The 21,116-nt window shown below is 35.5% G+C and overlaps 1 protein-coding gene and 1 long non-coding RNA gene across 4 annotated transcripts in view; one reads left to right on the top strand and one right to left on the bottom strand.

The window, feature by feature from the left end:
- Nucleotides 1–21,116, bottom strand: part of LOC127508437 (uncharacterized) — a 527,778-nt gene that overhangs the window by 106,100 nt on the left and 400,562 nt on the right. The gene's annotated exons all lie outside the window — the stretch shown is intronic.
- On the top strand, nt 154–20,524 carry map2k4a (mitogen-activated protein kinase kinase 4a). 3 transcript variants are annotated; one of them, XM_051886322.1, is made up of 12 exons: nt 162–366; nt 3,972–4,004; nt 6,513–6,615; nt 7,329–7,503; nt 10,814–10,933; nt 11,016–11,135; nt 11,227–11,278; nt 11,421–11,548; nt 16,084–16,161; nt 16,250–16,398; nt 16,629–16,674; nt 19,851–20,524. In XM_051886322.1, the coding sequence occupies exons 1-12, from the start codon at nt 240–242 to the stop codon at nt 19,962–19,964; spliced, it is 1,245 nt and encodes a 414-aa protein (XP_051742282.1). In that variant the 5' UTR covers nt 162–239; the 3' UTR covers nt 19,965–20,524. The 3 variants fall into 3 exon arrangements, with proteins under 3 accessions (XP_051742283.1, XP_051742282.1, XP_051742284.1); XM_051886323.1 differs by lacking the exon at nt 3,972–4,004 and having other exon boundaries at nt 154–366; XM_051886324.1 differs by lacking the exon at nt 3,972–4,004 and having other exon boundaries at nt 6,525–6,615.

The following is a 21,116-nucleotide window of genomic DNA, read 5'->3' as shown; positions in this document are numbered from 1 at the left end:
AGAATACATTCAGGTCACATAAAAAAACAAAATCTGAATAATAATTAATAATAAAAAAACAATACGAATAATTATGTTTCATTTTATTTGTTTTATTTTTATTTATATTATTTTTATTCCTGTCACAGATGAGAGAGAGAGAGAGAGAGAGAGAGAGAGAGAGAGAGCTGTACTGACTGTTGCTCTGCTGTCTCTCTCTGCATTGCAGCCCAGCGCTGGCTGCTGGAAGTCAAACCCAAATGGCGACGTCCAGCTCCAGCAGTAACCCATCAGCAGCAGCAGCCTCCAGCCTGAGCAGCAGCAGCGCGCAGCAGCACCCGACCCAAAGCCAGCAGCACATCAGCAGCACCATGAGCAGCATGCAAGGTCAGAAACACACCCGAACCGAACCGCAGCCTGTCATCAGATCCAATGACAGTTTACAGACATCACACTGACTCAGTCACAATCAAACCGCATTATCACTGCTTTAACTGAGCGACTGATTTAGGCTTGCATGTACTAGCTCATAATTGCATATGTATAATTTTTTTATTTATAGCCTTTATACTTGTAGTTTTAATTGTAATTTTAGAGTCTTGTTAGCCGCACGGCTAACTGCTTTAGTCAAACACTGACAGCCAGGCCTGTGAAAAATTCATTTCTCACCCAGATAAATACATTATTTACCACGCAAACCGTGTATAAATGAATATTTTGTAAGTCCATTTATCTGTTAGTATTACATTAATTCGTTTAATGCCATTGTATGTTTTCTGACTGTCATTGGAGTTTGTTGACATGTTTAGCTGCAGGGCTAACAGGCTAACGATACGTTCATGCTAATGTGAATTTCAGGTAAATGCGCGTGCTTCAAATGTTGCTTCTCAATACATGAAATGATTATTTAAGTAATTTGTGGACCACATAAATATTTACACCTGATTTCACAAGGAAATGACACTTGAATGGTAAGATCACTGCTAATGTTGTAGATGATTTATCAATCACACAAACCAGGGGTTTTCAATCTTTTAGATGCCAATAAGGGCCCCCAAATATTATCGTCATCGCGTGATGGATCCCCATCCTAAAATTTAAAAGACATCTTAATAGTTTCTTTTGTAAATACTCAATTTATACTATAGAAATATTATTAAAAATGTCTAAAACATGATTTGAAAAATATTTCCTTTTTACTATTACATTACATTTTTTTTTTTTACACAATATTGTACTTTTACTTTTGTAGTTATTTCTTTATTTATTCATTTACTAATTCATTTACTTATTTTATTCTGTTTTTGTCTATTTATATATTTACTCATTGCATTAATCAAATTTTATATATTTTAATCATATTTTTGTTTATTTGTTTGCTTATTCATTTGAATCAAATTTTTATTTATTTTTTTTATACATGTTTTACACTGTTTCTAATCTTTTCCACACCCTCCAGTTTAAAAATCCCTGTCATAAAATACCACATAAATGTGTTTATAATTGTATTTGGGTATTTTTATGACTCAAATTACCACATGATATGTTCATGAATAATATATTTGTGATTGAGTCATTTAGGGCATTATCCACCATAACTTGCATTTATGGTATAATATGGGTTAGTTTAGGACATTAACCAGGTATAATAGTGTGAATTTGATATCCATTTTTGGTTTTAACATCAAATGTCTATGTGTGGAAAGCAGCTTGAAATAGATTGAAATGCGACTCTTTCAATGGTCTTGGTTTATTCTGGACATGGTTTGGTGTACTAGTGGTTAAAATATATGAGCTGGTGACAGAAAGATTGCAGGTTTGAACAAGGACACCAATGTGTTTGAATTTTGTTTATCATAAAGTTATTAACAAGCTCATTACAAATACTGTAGTTTTATTTGTCTTGACATATTGCTGACACTAACTGTAATCTGCTAAGGGGTTAGTTTTGGTCTAAGATTCACTAAGCCAATATAATGCAGATTTTTTTAATTAAAAATTGTTGTACTAGAAAATGTAAGATGCTGTAGTGAAAATGACAGTAAAACATGAAAAAAGAATTACAAGAGGACTTTATTTACTCTGTTCTGCATTGGTTTCAGTCTCTTTATATGACAGTTAATATCCAGATATTGAATCTCAAAGTAGAAACCCTTCAGTTTTGTATTAGTTGCCTGTTTTTGTTGAAAACAGTTCTCACGTTTTCCGTGCTTCTTCAAAATCTCCAACATCACAGCAGTCCATTCCTGTATTTCCTGAAAACGCTGTCTGACGTGATTTGTCTGGTTTGGTTGGGAAGGTTATTCATTGGCTTCACATTTACACAGGAGGAGGAAACACACATGAATTATCTTCGCATGATTTATGAAGTTAATCTCAGCGATCTTGTCTTCAGATTAATCTGTTGCACATTTACCTTTTGTTGATCATGTTAATTATGGATTTGTTTTGCAAAACCTCCTTATTTTTAGGCTGAAAAAAATATTTTTCAAAGTTGTAAGTAAAACAATTATTATTGTAGTGTTTCACAAAATAATCCATTCAGAGTTCCACGTTTAAAGGCACAATATGTAAGATTTAAAATATCCAAAAACCACTAGAACAGTGTTATTTTGTTGACTTGTGTACTTAAATTATCCCAAATGTTTCCAAGAATGTTTAAATCCAGAGAAATAAGCAATTTTAACCAGGACAATGACCATGTCCGTGTCCATGTTTCTATTTTGTAGAAACCATAGAAACGCTTTAATATATTATGTGTTTTATTAGACAGGTGAGCAACTGTTTGGATACATTCATTGACAAAAAACTAATGTTATAAAGTTCAACACAGAAAGTCTTATTGTTTGAATCTCATTTTCTTGATTTACAGCGAGTACCATGTTTTACCATGACTAATATCGATCTAGCTTACTTCAGTGTGCAATAAAAGTCTCATAGCAGCTGCAGAGTGAACGCAAAGTAGCATTAAAACAACGTTCAACACACAAAATATGATAAACAGCGCCGCTTTACCCCATACATACATGTGACCAGAAAAAGCGGAAATGGTCAACTGCAGCATAATAAAAGCTCCACTGCTCTCGAGGCGTGTGTCGCGCTCGTCTCTCATTAGCAATCGCTCCAGCGACCTCGTTCAGCTCCACACCCTGCTTCATGCTACAGTAAAATCTTTAATATATTAGCTCATCCATGAATATGACTGTCGGATTCTTTTCCACCGGATGTAGACGTGAAGACAGCACCTCCCATGATTTCACGAAATCAAGTCGTCATCAAGCTACGCCTTTGTTTTAAATAAGTGACCTCTAGTGGCTAAAATTACATATTGTGCCTTTAATTCAGTGTTACAGTGTTTCTTTAATTATTTTTTGACATTTACTTGCAATTTCTGGTTTCAAAGTAAAACCTAATCCATTTTTTTTTCAGTATATGTATCTGTTATGAAATAACCTAACATGAATCTTTTTCCAACATAGACTTTATTTCTTTACGCTCTGAAGTTCAGATGGACGGATTTTTTAAAAAGATTTTATATTAACCAATGAAATGCATTATTTCCCCTCATGATATTTCTCTCCCTTTATCTCTTGCCTCCTCTTACCCACAATCCTCCCTGATGCCGGACCACGGTGAGACCTTGTGAAATTGTTCTTCCCAGAACTGCCGAATATTTTTTTTTCTCTTCTTTATTTTTGTTTTTCGTCTGGTATTTTCCTTTATTTTACATTCTGCTGATTTCTGGTTGCTGTTGTGTGTGAAACTCCTCTGCATGTGTCCATGTTTACCGGTTCACTGATGCACATCCCGGCACAAAGGTTTGGTTTTAGTGCGGTTCAGATGCTCAACATAAGGTCCGTCTGGCGATTTTCTTGGATTGTGAGGTTTAATGGGAACTTTATCGCTATGAAGAGCAGGTTATGGTGACAAAATGAAGGTGTTTTTCTTTCTGTGCTGATGAGTGAAGTGTTCGTTGTTCTTCTCACCACCAGGGTTTCAGATAAACCTGTCTGGACTTCCCCAAAGTAAGCCAAGCCTCCTAAACCGTGTCTGTCCGCTCTGCTCACGTCTGACGCTGGTCTGGGGAAGCCTGTCCTCTGCCCGACACTAATCCGTCCTCACGCGGGCTCTGCTAGACTTGTGCCGGTCTAGGACTGACTGCTCTGCATGCTAGAGGTGGCAGGGTGGTTATTCGGTCTGTCCTGAGAGAGTCCTAGATCAACTTAAAGGGATAGTTCACCCTAAAATGAAAATTATACCATTATTTACTCACCCTCAAGCCATCCTAGGTGTATGTAACTTTCTTTCAACAATCAGATCCAAACACCATCAGAGTTATATTAAAAAAAAAAAATATATATATATATATATATATATATATATATACACACACACACACACACACACACACACTCTGGTTCTTATAAGCTTTATAATGGTAGTGAATGGTACCCAAGATTTTGAAGTCCAAAAAGCACATCTATCCATCATAACAGTAATCCATACGGCTCCAGGGTGTTAATAAAGGCCTTCTGAAGCAAAGCGATGCGTTTTTGGTAGAAAAATATCCATATTTATAACTTGATAAACTATAACTACTGGCTTCCGACAATGGCTGTACGCGGGTCTAGTTCCAGCGGAAGAGTGACCTCTGACCTCTGCTCTAATTAAAGCCGCTAAATAAGATGTATTAGTCGACCAATAGTCAGTTCTTCCATTTGATAATTCAAATGTTCATCTGTACCAAACAAGTACATAAAGAGGAGTTCAGTGGGAAATCGGCACAAGTCTAAAGCTTCGAGCTTCCATTGACTTCTGGACAGTTGATTGTTCCTCACTTTCATTTGATTTAGTCCATTAAATGAATCCAAATCAGCCTTTACTTGATCAAGATTACTGAAATAATCATGAGTACTTTCTGTATTGATCAGTTTCTGGCGTTTCATTCACACACAGTAATGGAAGCTCTGGTGGTTTTTTCTTCAGGTGTTTTAGACAGCTTTCTACTAACCGGTGCAGTGATTATTGCCTTGGGGGTTAAAGCTGTCTTCCCTGTTTCTTGGGTTTGCATTCTGTTTAGTGTTCGACACTGCTGGGATGTTTTTGGCATGTGCATCTCGAACAAACACAAGCTTGTTGGGACATGGACGCACATGCCGTGAGATTTGAGAAATGTCGTTCCTCTGGTATTCGAATCCTCACATTCTTGTGGTGGAGGGAAAATAGTCCTTAATTTCACAAAGACTTGTGTACCCTCAAAAAGGGTGCTTAAATATTCTTGTCTGTTTTAATTTATCATTTGTCAAATTAATTTTTACTAGTTTGTATATGGAAACCGTAGCAGTGAATTATAGTTTGAGAAAACGCTGCGAATTAACTTTTTTTAACAATAACATTTTGAAAGTCCTTCCCAGAAATCCTTGTGAACTGAATTCTGCATCTCTTTGTTATGAGGAGAGCAGAAATGGTGTCACAAAACTACTCTGTTATTATAGCAAAAGAACCAGAAAAATAAAAATATTCTCTTCACAGAAATGACTTTTAACACCTACAGAAAACTGAGTAGAGTTACTGACCAAAATACAAAAATACTAGAAAAGGCTGTAATAATATAAAATAATGTGACTGTAAGTCATTTAAAGATATGATAGAGCCAGATAACCCACATTAATGCATTATTTTTTTAAATAATTTAGCACCTTGACATATGACATATATACACTTTTGATTCTAGAGTAGCAATATGTACAGTTTGTCATTCAAAATCAAAATCAAAATTTTAATTCATCACCTGAAAACACGACACCTTGAAAACCATGAAGAGTTCAGTTACCCAGATTTAATTATCTAAACTTTATTTTCATTTTTTGTTTTCAATCTTGAAAACTTCAATTCTGTTTTCAATGTTTTGGTAAAAAACTAATTTCGGTGCATCACTAGTTCTGTTACGTTGTTGTTTGCATTGGCTTCATTTTTGTGGTGGATATTTTTAGTGCTTATAATGGACGCTGCACCTCTTGATAGATAAGTTTCATACATATTTTGTGTTTGGGTTGTGTTGGGTTTTGCATGAGGTGAGGTAAGTTTCTTCTTTCTTTTTTTGTTTCAGATCTTGCGTTTTGTGTCCGGATGTGATCAGATCTTTTTAATGCTCTGTTGTCTGCCATGAGTGGACTTAGATGGGAAAGATTTGCTGATTTGGTCATGTTAAATGAAGGGTTTGAGCATGTCGGACTGCAGTCACTGTCCTCTGCTGCCAGATTTGCTAAAGTCATCGTCGCCCTTCGTGTTTTTCCACATTGTACATTGAACATGTTTCAAACCCACAGCATGTCCTGATGGCTTTAGGAAATCTGGCTCTCGGGTTCCTCTCCTGGTGCTCAGATGTGCATGTCTCTAGTGAACTTTTGTCTCTTTCCACATTTTCCATGGCTTAGTTATAGATCTCATCCTATGGCAGCCTGAACAAAATACACCCGCAACTTTATCTTTAAGCTGTCTGAGTGTGTTTGTGTCTCTTCCTCCTCTGTCAGGTAAACGTAAAGCCCTGAAGTTAAATTTTGCCAATCCTCCAATCAAACCTACTTCCAGAATCACTCTGAACACTGCCGGACTTCCTTTCCAGAACCCACACATGTGAGTACGGATAATCTGACGGCTCTTTCACACCCTTCACATCTGACTGATACTAAAGCATTGATAAAACTCAGTCCTGCTCCAGGAGGTTCACTTTCTTGCAGAGTTTAGATCCAGCTCATGTGATTGCTTGTGTAGGGCTGTCAATAAATTAAACTTTGTAATCAGGATTAATCGCACCCTTGTTGTAAAATTAAGCATAGGCTACACCATTTATCTAGTTCAGATACACTCATTTTGTCATCATTTGCTATATCCAGCAAAGTAAACTATCACATTAAAGGGATAGTTCACCCAAAAATGAAAATTATCCCATAATGTACTCTCCCTCAAGCCATTCTAGGTGTTTATGACTATCTTCTTACAGATGAACACTATCAGAGATATATTTAAAAATATCCTGGCTCTTCCAAGCTTTATAATGGTAATGAAGGGGGATTTTGAAGCCCAAAAGAACTCATCCATCCATCATAAAAATAATTCTTTTGAAGTGAGACAATGTGTTTTTGTAAGAAAAGTATCCATATTTAAAACTTTATAAATTCAAATAACTAGCCTTTCTAGCATTTCTATTAATTTCCCCTGCATATGTGAGTTTTGAACTGCAAATCTGTGGAGAATATCAATACTAGTCTTCAGTTTCGTCTTTCAAGCTCACCATGAAACTCTTTACATTGCACATCTGTTTTTTTTTTTTTTTTTTTTTTCTTCAGAGAACGGCTGCGAACACACAGTATCGAGTCATCTGGGAAGCTGAAGATCTCTCCGGAGCAGCACTGGGACTTCACGGCAGAAGACCTGAAGGATCTCGGAGAGATCGGCCGAGGAGCGTATGGCTCTGTCAACAAGATGATGCACAAACCCAGCGAACAAATCATGGCCGTCAAAGTAAGACATACTCTTACAAATAAAGGTTCTTTATTGGCATCAATGATTCCATGAAGAACCTTTAACATCCATAGAATCTTTCCATTGCATTAAAGGTTCTTTATAGTGGAAAACAGTTCTTTAGATTTTTTTAAATGTTCTTCACACTAAGAAAAAATGGTTCTTTTAAGAACTGTCTGCTGAAAGTTTCTTTGGGGTGTAAGGGTGGACCTCCTACAGGGGTTCAGGCTGTAGGGTTGCTGAGCGACTAAAGAAACATTATCAGCAAGATGGTAGAAAACTGTACATTTCTTGTCTATAACCACCCACTGCAACTTATACCAACAACGGAAATAAGCACAGTTATAATAGCAAAATGCGTTGCTACAGTGTGACAATATTGTATTGCAATAGGGAGCACATTAATGTTAATACTAAATCAAAACTAGTTAGCACATCATTTGTAATAGAAAGGGTTTAATGACAATATCTGATTATGGTTACACTTAGAATAATTACAAAATAGATGTATGAGATGATAAAATCATATAACATTAATCGTACCCAGCATGTATGTCAAAAGTTACCTGAGAGATAGAGAGAGAGAGTGAAAGAGAGAGAGAGAGAGAGAGAGGGGCGGGCCAGAGAGAGTGCCCAAGAAAAGCCAAGAATCAAAGAGCCAGAGCAACAGTTACAATCTTCTTTTATCCCTTCCTTGACCATGTGACTGAAACCAAAATATGAGACATTCAAACTGACCAATCAGAACATTAAAACTTCCCCCACTGTACTAAAGGTGTGACCATTTGTAGACCCCTGATGTATATACATTTTGGCCTACAGGCCTTGATCACCTTCAACACCTTTGTGCCTTCCAAATGGCCCTTGCAGCAAGAGAGAGTGGGTTGAAACAGTAAAGCAAATGTCTTTGTTCGTTTTAAAATATCTTAACATATTTTCAGTCTTATAGGGGAACCAAAAATGGTTCTTCTATGGCATCACTGCAAAAAAAAAAAACCTTTTTGGAAGCTTTATTTTTAAAGGTGCTCTATGTAAGTTTTTGACTGTGCTAAAGCATAAATATACCATAATATGTTTGCAGATGTTTATTAAACATGCTGAGTTCACATATTCGTTTCTCTGAAAACCATTGCTACAGCCAGTTATTTTACTTTTAAATTTGCGTTCCGTGTCGGAATTTCTATTTTTGTTTCGGTCTGTGCAAGACCGCACGTTGCCAATTTACCCAATAGTATTTCGCCACCCCGGGTAGCCAGTCGGCGGAAAACACATGCAGCGATTTGCAGCCATGGAAGCCAGCGAACAGATTGAGTCAAAGATTGCAGATTCTACCCGACCCAAAAAGCCTCAGCATCCATCTAAAAATCTCGATGAATGGGAGAATATTAAAACGCGATATCAGCTCATCATAAATCAATAAATCAACTAATTATCTTACAGTGTGTAAGTCTCCTTGCCTTCCAATGTCAGTTGAGCTCGCTCCTGTTGCGTGTCTTCAAACTGGCAACCCGCGAGAGTGTTGAGTCTGAGGAGGAGGGGGCGGGGCAAACAATGTTTTGAATTTGGACTGCAGTACCCATTTCAACCACTAGCTGTCATTCTTACATAGAGCGCCTTTAAGAATGCAGATATCATTTGGTTTCATTAGAGGCCAAGCACTGAAGTCACCTATTGTATCCAATGGCATTCTTCTTCTTATTATTTTTCCGTTTCTTCTTCCACTCTGGAAGTCTATGGCAGCCCATAGAACTGCTTGCGGGAAAGTTATGAAATTTGGCACACAGATAGCATATTTGGAATCCCTAACTCAATCCCTCTAGTGCCACCAACTGCCCAAACTTGCACTTATGTTTATGCTTCATGAGGCATGAACTTTTGAACCGTAAGGACTAGAAACTAAATTCTTTTTTCCTCTGATTCCTTGGCTTCCTTGCACCCTTTAACACCATTTTCCATCATGAATATTTTTCCACCATTTTGAATTTTTTGAAAAACCTACTTTTTCTAACTCCTCCTAGGCTGTTGGTCTGATTTTCACAAAAATTGAACAACATCATATTCCGACCATGCCGACAGAAAGTTATGGAATTCAAGTCGATACATCAAACTGTTCTCGAATAACGCACAAACAAATTTTACGCGGTGTTTTAAGGCTGTATCTCCCCAACGCTTTATTGTATTCAGACCAAACTTGGTACGTCATCACAAGCATGATCTGAGGCATGACCAAAAAGCATGACCAAAGCATGACCAAAAATCATAAGATTCGGGCCGGCATGCCAAATTGAATGATATCCAGTTTTCCCATATTGGACATTTTGGGCGTCGGCCATTTTGAATTTTGTAGTAAAATGCTGTATTTTATGAACACATTAGTGTATCGTTACAAAACTCGGTATGGGTCTTCGGCACGATGCCCTGAAGGAGTCTGAGAAGTTTCAAGCCAGCGCCACTTAGTGGTAAAGTCAAATATTCACATGCTTATAACTTTGGATTTGGTTGACTTATTTTCACGGGACGTTGTGATTTAGCGTTTAAACAACTTCCGCTAATATCTTCGAAACTGTTAGTCTGATCGTGACGAAACCACTATAGGAAAATTGGAAACATAGGTCGTTGAATATATGCTAATGGCCAAAAGTCAAAATTTTGATGGTAAATGGCAAAAAATGCAAAGTCAGATGTGGGTAATTTTTTATGTGTTCATGCATATAAATGTCTAGAACTCCTAAACGAAATGTGTATGGGGGCACTCAGAGGACACACAAAAAAGTGGTGGGACTGTGCCACTTGGTGGCGCTATAATTGAACAAACATGAAATTGGCTCTAACTACAGTACTGTTGGTCTGATTGACTTCAAAATTGACATGCAGTGTCTTTGTTTCAGTTGCTATCATAGTCCATTATGACATTGTTGGTCTGCTGCTAGCTTCCATGTTTGCTTCTGTTGTGCTTGGACCCTTAATTGATTCTTGCAGCTATATTTTATACTTAAGGTTGATTTTGAAAGTTAAAAAGTACACATTCTTAATTCCTTGTCACGGTTATTTCACAGTTTCACCTGTTTGACAGACATGCATCTATTGGTTATATTTGTTCTTGCCCTTATTTTTTTTTTTAAACATGCATCTCCATAAGTTTATACTGACTCTCTCAGTATCAAAAAGCCTCTGAATGCATTTGGGAAGTAAATCATTGTGTGCTTTTATACATTATCTGTGCAATATGAAATCGACCAGATAATAGTAAGCTGCAATGTGGATCAGACTTTCTGCTGACAGTCACGTTTAATGCTCGTGTGTGTGACAGAGGATCAGGTCGACGGTAGACGAGCGAGAGCAGAAGCAGCTGCTGATGGATCTAGATGTGGTCATGAGGAGCAGCGACTGTCCCTACATCGTCCAGTTTTACGGAGCTCTTTTCAGAGAGGTTTGTCTGTTTTGCCTGCTGAGCATCTCATGTTTTCTCAGAGAGTCTTTCTAACACAAAACACTTACTTTGTGTTTTTTAGGGGGACTGCTGGATATGCATGGAGCTCATGTCTACCTCCTTCGACAAATTCTACAAATACGTTTATTCCTCTTTAGACGAAGTGATTCCAGAGGAGATTTTAGGAAAAATAACATTAGCTGTGAGTTCTATTTTATTCAGACCTTTTAATAAGCGATGCATTGGTTAGCGTTCATTAACATGCTCTCTTTTCTTCTTCTGTGTGGTTTCAGACTGTGAAAGCACTTAACCACTTAAAAGAAAACTTGAAAATTATTCACAGAGGTAAGAGAGGCAGAATGATGATGCTGTCTTTTTTTTTTTTTATCTCCATCAGTTTAGTTTTGTTTGCATGTTTTAGTGTAAGAAGACTCTTGGGTTTAGATGCTGTTTTACTTAGACTGAAGCTGTTTCACAATCTCTGCAGACATAAAGCCATCAAATATCCTCCTGGACAGAAAAGGCAACATTAAGCTGTGTGATTTTGGCATCAGTGGGCAGCTGGTCGACTCCATTGCCAAAACCAGAGATGCAGGCTGCAGACCGTATATGGCAGTAAGATACATTCATTTTTATATTCATATATATACACAACTGTTCAAAAGTTTGGCTTTTAATGTTTTTGAAAGACATCTCTTATGCTCACCAAGGCTGCATTTATTTGATCAAAAATACAGTAAAAACTGAAATATTGTTTTAATTTAAAATACCTGTTTTCTATGTGAAAACAGTTGTGCTGCTTCATATTTGTGTGGAAACCGTGATACATTTTAATTTTCAAGGTTATATGGTGAACGGAAAAGAACAGCACTTATTTGAAATAGTAATCTTTTTAATAATATTATTAATGTCTTTACTGTAGTGTTGTCAAAAATATGGATATTTTGATATGTATCAATACTAAAATATATCTGAAACGGTTCCAGTACTTATTTTCTGCAGTATTGATACACCGATAACAGCTGCACTCTCAATCTCTCTTTTCTCCGACACACCCGCCTCCTTTCACTCACTCGTCTCATTGGCTCCAGTTAAATAGTGCTTGTATTGCGCATAATTTTAGTCATTCCCGCAGGTTTCACGCTCACGCCACCGATCTACATAAGTGGCGTTCTCATAAAGCTCTCAAACAGCTCCGCTCACGAGAACCAAGTTGACTTCTTTTCCTGCCTTATTGCGCTTAAACGGTCAAATACCTACAAAATTACGTCTAAATGCCCGTCTTACCGAGTATTCAGGTAAACAGTCAGTTTTGTAACGTAAAGTTGAGAGAAAACGCATGTTGTGTTACAGTATATTGGATCCGTGCATAAGATCTTAAAGTGACAGCAGCCTAATTATCCTGCTGCTGTCTGTCATTTTAATCAAAGAACAAAAGAAAAAGAGAAAATCACTCTTTGCTCTTGACTGAAAAACCTTTTCTAACTTTAATTGTAAGCATTCATCTATATTTCATTTTTACAATGAAAACTATTCAGTGTTATTTTACATTTGATTACTTTCATTTCTGTATTATTTCTTACCTGATTACTACTGTTAGACCCACCTGAAAAACTTAAAGCCTTATTTCATTTGTCTACTTATTCTATTGTATTTATTTGTGCTATCATTTGCAATTTAATTGTTCTTCTTTTATTACTGACTGTTTACTTGCCTTTTTTTGTAAAAAGCCTCCTTGAGCTGTGTGTAAGCTATTACAACAAAATTACCCAAATTATCAAAAAATTATGAGATTATAACAAATTATCTGTATGGTGGTATATATGGCAGTTTTCCTGTATTTTCGAAAATGGTATCGAATATCGATATTTTTCAAGGTATTGTATCGAAGTTGGAAATTCCAGTATTGTGACACTACTTTACTGACACGTTTGATCAATTTAATGCATCCTTGCTGAAATAAAAGTATAAGTCCCCCTGAAAACAAAATTTAGGTTTTTTTAACTTTTAGTATGAATATGTTAGCCTTAAAGTTATGAATAAGCTGGTGTGTTTCAAAACAAAGACAAAATTCACGTTTAAGATATATAAGCATTCAAAACTTAGTCTCTCACTTCCGCTAAAATGGATGACGGATTTTCATGACATCACATCGCACTTCAGCTTCTCGTCAAATCTTCTGTCCAATCAAATGCTCTCTAGAATCTGAAGTCCCGCCTCCTCCTACACTATCAACAGACGCTGAAGCTGCGGCAGAAATCGGTCATTTGTTCACATATTTACTAGTTTCTACATGGTAAAAAAGGCACGTAGTGCACTATATAGAGAATAGGGAACCATTCAGACAGTGTAAATATGCTTTCCATTGAATGAAGTCTGTTTTCGTGGCATTAGGAGGAGAAACAGTTAGAGATTAGAAGGAAATGGAGGTTTTCATGAGTTTAACGGCTCTGGCCGAGTTGTGGTATAAACGAAACACTATTGGCTATTTTTAAAAAGGGGCGGAGCTGTTCGATATGTCCAACCCTGTCTTCCTGTTTCAGTTGAAATTACGTCAACACATTGAATAATGCACTTCAAGACACTTCAGCGGGCCTTTACACATGTATATGTATCTCTTACTGACCCCAAACTTTCAAACAGTAATGTGTGTGTGCGTGTGTGTGTGTATTCATATATTTGGTGGCACTGTTACAGTAACACAGCCTCTGTGACTTTACTCATGCTTTCTCTCTTTAGTTCTCTTGCACTTTCTGGATTTATATTATATTATATTATATTATATTCCACATTATTAAAAAAATAATGCTTTTAATGACGTTTCTTGGACATGCCATCTTCTATTGATGCAGACAGAATTTTTTGCTGCAATAAATGATATTCAGTTTATTTCTTAAAAAGACAGCATTGCTATTTTAGTCACATTTTGTAAAATGTTAATTATTTTAATTATTGGCAAAAATAATGTAATAACATTTTGTAAAAATATTTGAAAATTACAACAACAAAAAAAAAAATTGACAAAATAATGTAATTACAGGAGCAATGTCAGTAACGTCCTGTCCTCCTCCTTTAAGTGGAGCGCGTGTCCGCTGTAGAATGATGTAACCGCAGGAGTATCCATGAATGAAGCTCCGCTCTGCGGCTGCTGATGTCATAGTCTAATCTGAGCGCCATGATCTCATCCCGACTGCATTATGACATCATCCATCTGTAAACATGAGTAATGTGTGTTGACTGACATGCACAGCTGTTAGTATGTGACACACACACACACACACATGCTGCTGTCCGGACAGGAGCACATCTGTTTTCTCTCATGTTTTGACCTGTAAAGCGTCTGATCAGCACAGACCGTCTGATGTGCTGGAGGATCACTCTGCTGCGCTCTTGCAATTCATTCCAGACCGACTTCAAGACATTTTATCAGTTGTGTGTCCCTTGAAAAAAGAACCCATGATCATTCATAGTGGCTCTTTAAAGTCATGAAACATTAAACGACATAAACAGAATAATGCGTTTAACCAGCTATAATGCATTTCTGAGTTAAACAGAATATTCAGCCATGAATTACGTTGGACAGGACTGGATTTTATCAACCAGAATACATTTTTCAGGATTAATCAGATTGATTTATATTGATTCTATGTAGAAAAATCAATTTAAAGTAAACCATTACTTATATTTATTAATTAAATAAAATTATTATTTTAATTTATTTTTTTAATAACATGATTTTTGCCAAACTAAGAGCAGCAAAATGTAGTAAAGTAAATGATATTATAGCCTGTAAAGCGTCTGGATCAGCACAGGCAGTCCGATGTGATTCACATTTATACAGTCAAATCAAAAATTATTCAGACATTTTTTATATTTTTTTTTACAAGTGGGTGCAGCACACTATAGTTCATTTATGTAAGTGAGGATAGCAAAATAAAGTAAACTGTGACATATTATATCCAAAAATTATTCATACAGTGGACTACCAGTAAAATTGATAAAAAGTTTAACTCTGAGATCTTGTCATATTTTTACCATTTTTTTTAAAACTATAGTGAATAAACTGTATTAATGAATGAAATATTCAAGGTGTCTGAATAAATTTTGGTTTGACTGTATCTTTATCAAAAGCAATCTCAAGCTTCAGGACTCTTTATCCATATGTGTCCCCTGAATTAATGAATCCACGACTTTAGTGTTTCTAGCGTCATGAGAAAATTGATTGCTTAGAATCATGAAACGACTTTAGCAACATGTTTAACTTGTGTAATGTGATATTTATTAGTGCAATATTCAGCAATAAATCACAAAAAAGATGGGATTGGTTAAACTTAACATTACTTTCCCTGCCAATGTTTAAGCAGAAAAATCTATTGGAAATGGAGGAAATTACTATTTATTATTTTTCTCATAATAATAATAATTATAATAATAATAATAATAATAATTATTATTATTATTATTATATTATAAAAAAAGAATAATATATGATTATATTTGTTTATTTTTTAGAATAACATGCACTGATTATTATTTTTATTTTTCTTATTTTAATTTGTAAAATAACACATTATAAAATATTAAATGCAATATGGAAAACAATATTAAAATACATATTTTATTTTTTATTAATAATAATATTTAATAGTATCTTAATAAAGATTATTCTAATATTTTAATAGGACATTTAGTAACAAAATATTAAAAAAATTAAACAGATAATAATTGATAATACTATATATATATATATAATAAAAATAATAATGTAATGATTATGATATGATTATTTATTTTTTAGAAAAACATGCACTGTGCATTATTTTTATTCTTATTTTAATTTATAAAATAACACATTTTGAAATATTAAATACAATATAAAAATATTAAAATACATATTTTATTTTTATTAATAATAATCTTTAAATAACAGTATTTTAATAAATATATTGATTGTAATATTTTAATAGGGTATTTACTGACAAAATATATTAAAATAAATTGAATATGAATAATAATTGATAATACATGTATTAATTATTAAATTAATATTCCTAATATAATAGTATACTGTTTGAACAGCAAAACTGATAAAGAGAGAAGGTAAATAAGGTCAATTGTGACTTGTATGTTGTCTTTCTTTTGTGTTTCAGCCGGAGAGGATAGACCCCAGCGCCTCCAGACAGGGTTATGATGTGCGCTCAGATGTGTGGAGTTTGGGAATCACGCTGGTGAGGAGGATGTGTGATCTGGTCATGTGGTTAATGGTGTCAACGTTTGTGTGATAATGAAAGTCTGCTCTTATTGTGTGTGTTTCAGTATGAACTGGCCACAGGACGGTTTCCCTACCCGAAGTGGAACAGCGTGTTCGATCAGCTGACGCAGGTGGTGAAGGGCGACCCGCCGCAGCTCAGCAGCTCAGAGGAGAGGCAGTTCTCCCCCAAATTCATCAACTTCGTCAACCTGTGGTGAGACACACACACATCTGCAGTCACACGCTTCCCTGTGATTCCCAGCGTTTCCTCTTTCTGAGAGTTTGCTGACTCTGCAGACGGGATGTAATAACTCAGATCACATGATGCACATGACGCCTCCTGCTGCTCATTCAGAGCAACTGCAAGAGTTCAACATTGCACTGATGATGAATTTGACTCACAATGGGTTTACTTAAATATTTTATTGTTTTCGTTTCTTACAGCCTTACAAAGGACGAGTCAAAGAGGCCAAAGTACAAAGAGCTTCTGGTGAGTTCCTGTTTCATGCTGAAGTGACTTGTTTGGCACTTTTTGCTGATAATCAAAGTTAATTAGCATGACATTTCAAGCAGTGTCTGTCACGTTTAAATACTCACACAAACGAAGAATGAATTTTAGCTTTCCACATGAACTTAATACCAGATGAAGAACTGAGGAAACACAGGGCTTATAAACATGAGGAAACGTAATCAGGAGGAAACCGAACAGGTGTGTGGGACTAATTAACAAACGAGGAAACTAACTGGGAAATCCGGTAAATAGGAACAGATTAAACAGAGTGAAAATGAAAACAAAATTAAGCATAATCGTTACAGTGTCCTGCAGATTTAGGACTGGAAAAATTATGCTATTTAATTAAAACTTGGTCATGATGCTACAATGTGTTTAATTGGCTAAATCAATTATCAATTATCTAAATCAACAGTCATGGAAATGAATTTGTCCAAAGATGGAGGAAGCTGGATAACAGCATTTCCAACAACAATAATATTATTGTAATAAATATTTTTATTAATAAAATAAATAAATTAATAATTATTATTATTGCTGCAGTATTATTTTAGTATCTTTCAGATACTATAAAAGTTTTTAATAATATCTGGTGGTATTCGATATTAAATATTAGTAATAAAATTAGTTTTTAGTTAATTTTAGTTAAAGTTTTAGTAACTTTGTTTTGGGTCATTTTTATTAGTTTTTATATATATATATATATATATATCTTAATTTCTATATAGTGTTTATTAATTTTTATTTCAGTTTTAGTTTTAATTATTTTAGTACATCAAGCTAAACTTATTTATATATTTTATTTTATTTCAGTTAATGTTTATTTTATTTTGAGTAACAAAATAGTTTTTTTAATGGTTTTACTTTTAGTTTACTATAATAACCCTGTATTGTAGTAATAATAATTTTATTAATAAAATTATCTCTTTTTATAATAACTTGCACTAATGATCTGTGCCAACACAAGAGCAGCAAAATTTAAGAAAGTAAATAGTTAATTTTGATGCCATATTAATATGTATAAGAATAGCTATTACTGTTATTATTAAATGATCATATTATCTAAGATCAAATTAAAAAATAAAAATAATTAATCTGCTACACTGATGGATTATATTGTTAAAAACTGATTCACAGCACCTGAACTTTGCACTTTCCTTTATACATATTATACATTTTAACCTAAAAGTTTGATTTTAGATAAATTACAGAATTTAAGAAATTAATTTCCCAGTAGTTTGTGGGAATTTTTACCTTTTTTTTTTTTTTTCCCCCACAAGATTTTGGGAATTTTTGCTAAATAAATATGACAGTTGTTGATAGGCCTGTCGCGAGGTTATCGCACGATATATGGACATGACCTCGATAATTTTTGGTGATGCGATATAATGCCCATTATGTCACCGACATTTTGCCGATCGTGCTGCCTCTGTCATCTCGTCTGCTCTGCTCTCCGAGGTGAAAGCGGGGTTCAGGCAGCTCCTTCATACACAGAGCTGACATCGACAGGTGGAAAAATGCGCCATTCGAGTCGTTATAGTGTTTTCCTGACAACTACAGACAGTTTGGAAGAATAAGTGCAAATGCACTCAGTTTCCGCAATCCACTGGTGCAAATATAAACATGACAGCGCGAAATGGTGCACGCTCACAGCTAGTTTCACACAGGACACGCAAATGTCTAGTTTGTTTTCATAGAAAATGCGTTTTTGCATTCCACTGCGCCGTTTTTCCATGGAAACGTGTTTGTTTGACTGTTGCACTCGCGTCTTTTGCAGCATCTCGTGCATGACGCGGCGCTCAAGTTAAAAGAAGAAAACCAGATACCTCAACAGGCCATATCTGACTGCTAAATCTGTGTCTTTGTTCATATGACAATAGCGTGCACCCTTACTTTACTGAGAAAACAAGGTCAGGGAAAAACCTGTAGATGGAAAATCTCCATATAAGTGAATACAAGTACAAGTGTTTTTTTCTACTTGTTATTTTGCAGTTTTTGTTAGCAAAGGTTTATTTATTATTTATTCTACATTATAATTTTTTTGACACTTCAATTCCAGTATCTAAATATTCTTAAGAGTTAAGTTCATTGTCATTTGAAAGTGTGTAGGCCTACTTGTATTATTATGCTGTTATATTATGATTATATATTCAGTGGCATAAAATGGTCTTAAAATGACAATAATATCACATATCGCAGTTACTTCTGGGGCAATATATCGCACAACAAAAAGTAGTTATCGTGACAGGCCTAGTTGTTGAGGTAATAAAATAAGAAATTTGATGTCCGTTTAAAGGCCCTTTCACACCAAAAATGATAACTAAAGATATAGTTCTAAAAATCGTTCTAATATAAAAGAATAGCACTGTCCACACTACAGCTATAACGATATAGAGGAACGATATTGTTGGGATCACTTTCAGAATGATTTTTTTCCATCTGTTGAATGGTAAAACACTGACAGCCAACCAGAATCCATTCTAATGTAAGGGCTTGCGCATTTAAAATGGCAGACGACTTTGCAGAGAAGTTAATCGCCGAGGACAAGTCAAACCCCCTTTTCAAGGATACTTTCAAGAAAATGGATATATGGAAAACTATCGGTCATACCCTCGGAATAATTGGTGAGAAGTGTTAATGATGAGATCATTATGCCAGGCTAGCAAACAGTGTAAAATAAAATTACCTCAGGTATCCAGCGCTAGTTTCGACAACATTGTCTTGCTTCCTTTGAAGTTGCAGTGAAAAAGACTAGGCGTTGTTTTTATTCCACTATATTGACTTCGTCAGCTAAATTCACTGTTAGATCAGATCGATTACACTAGCTATTCACTCGAAACATAGCATGCCTGAGGACATCTGCTGGTTAAACCTGTGTAAATGCAACAAGAACAGCAAAAACATGTTGTATGTTCACACTGAGCTTAGAATAAGCAGACCGTTATCGTTCTTGGTGTGAACGGGCCTTTTTTTAGGTGTTTTAGCATTTCTAAAGTATATTTGTCTTATCTTAAGTCATTTTAAGCCATCTTAATGACCCCTTGTATGCTTCAAATGTGATAAAAGCATTTGAGAGAGATGCTGAGGAACTATAAAGCAAGAAGTGCCAGTCAGTTAAAGAAATGAAAGTAAACCAATCTCTTTCTGTCTGTCAGAAACATCCCTTCATTCAGATGTACGAGGAGCGTACTGTAGACGTGGCCAGCTACGTCTGCATGATCCTGGATCAGATGCCCGCGTCTCCCAGCTCTCCGATGTACGTGGACTGACACTCATCCACGTGTGCAAATGAGATGGTGTAAAGATTTGCTTTATCACAGAACTGCAGTATTAAAACGGGAAAGCGTACACAAGAGCACCGGCTGCGGCAGAACGGTGTTCAATTCAAGCTCGACTGTAAGATACCTCCTACCCATGATTCTCTCTCTCTCTCTCTCTTCACTGTCTCTCTCTCTCTCTCATCACACACACATCTGTAAAGCGTATAAACACACACGCATCTGATGGGACATGCGGTGCTCAAACCGCCCCGATCTCTCTCTCAGAATAGTGATTTTAAACAGATATAAAATAATGAATAATAAATAAGCCTGGAATTGTATTTATACTTCTGAAATCACTTGTGGAATATATGATTCGGAAAGCCTTCGACGTACTGGAATCTGCTCGTGTCTGGTCCCCTCCTCTTCATGTATGTGATATTAAACACGTGTTTTGTATGTTAAGGTGACTGACGCAGAGGTGGCCGGGGTTTCTGTAACGAGGACATCCTCACTGTACAATGACTATGTGCTGATATTATAAATAAAACTGAGGAATATGGAAAGGACTCTGTGTTTGCTACTTTTTAAAGTGTAGTTATATCTATCTATCTATCTATCTCTTTTAAAACTACTTAATTTACTTCAAATTTACTACTTTCTGGTCCGGCTTTCTCAAGCCAACTTCAAAGTTTGTCACAACGAACTTTTCTATCTAGTTCTGCTTATGTTTGATTTCTTTTTACTCCATTGAAGTTCTTTTGTCCATAGTTTAGCCTATAAAATACCAAGCCCAATTATTAGACTATTATGTAACAGGACAATGAGTTTTATTTGGGTCATTTTATGGAGATTTATGTGGTGGACTGCCATTTGTTTGTCGGGTACTGATTAAAATTAACTGATTTAATATATCATATTTTTACGAGTCTATAATGTGTCCTGTAAGACAAAAATCGTCTCGATATTCTTCATTGGTGGATTCGGCTTCCTCAGCTGTCACGCGCCCTCTTGAGGAGTCCGATAATATTATTAGATATCAACATTTGCCACCAAATACAAATAGCCTAGCTTTATTTACTAGCCTTACCCTAGTACTTTAAAAAAATTAAAGACGACATTTATTAAGTGAAAGGTAAATGTTTCCATAGAGACACTATA

The sequence above is a fragment of the Ctenopharyngodon idella genome, chromosome 3 (assembly GCF_019924925.1).
Source record: "Ctenopharyngodon idella isolate HZGC_01 chromosome 3, HZGC01, whole genome shotgun sequence".
NCBI classification, from domain to species: Eukaryota; Metazoa; Chordata; class Actinopteri; order Cypriniformes; family Xenocyprididae; genus Ctenopharyngodon; species Ctenopharyngodon idella.
Note: the sequence above shows the minus strand (reverse complement) of the source record. Positions and strands in the feature narration are given on the sequence as shown.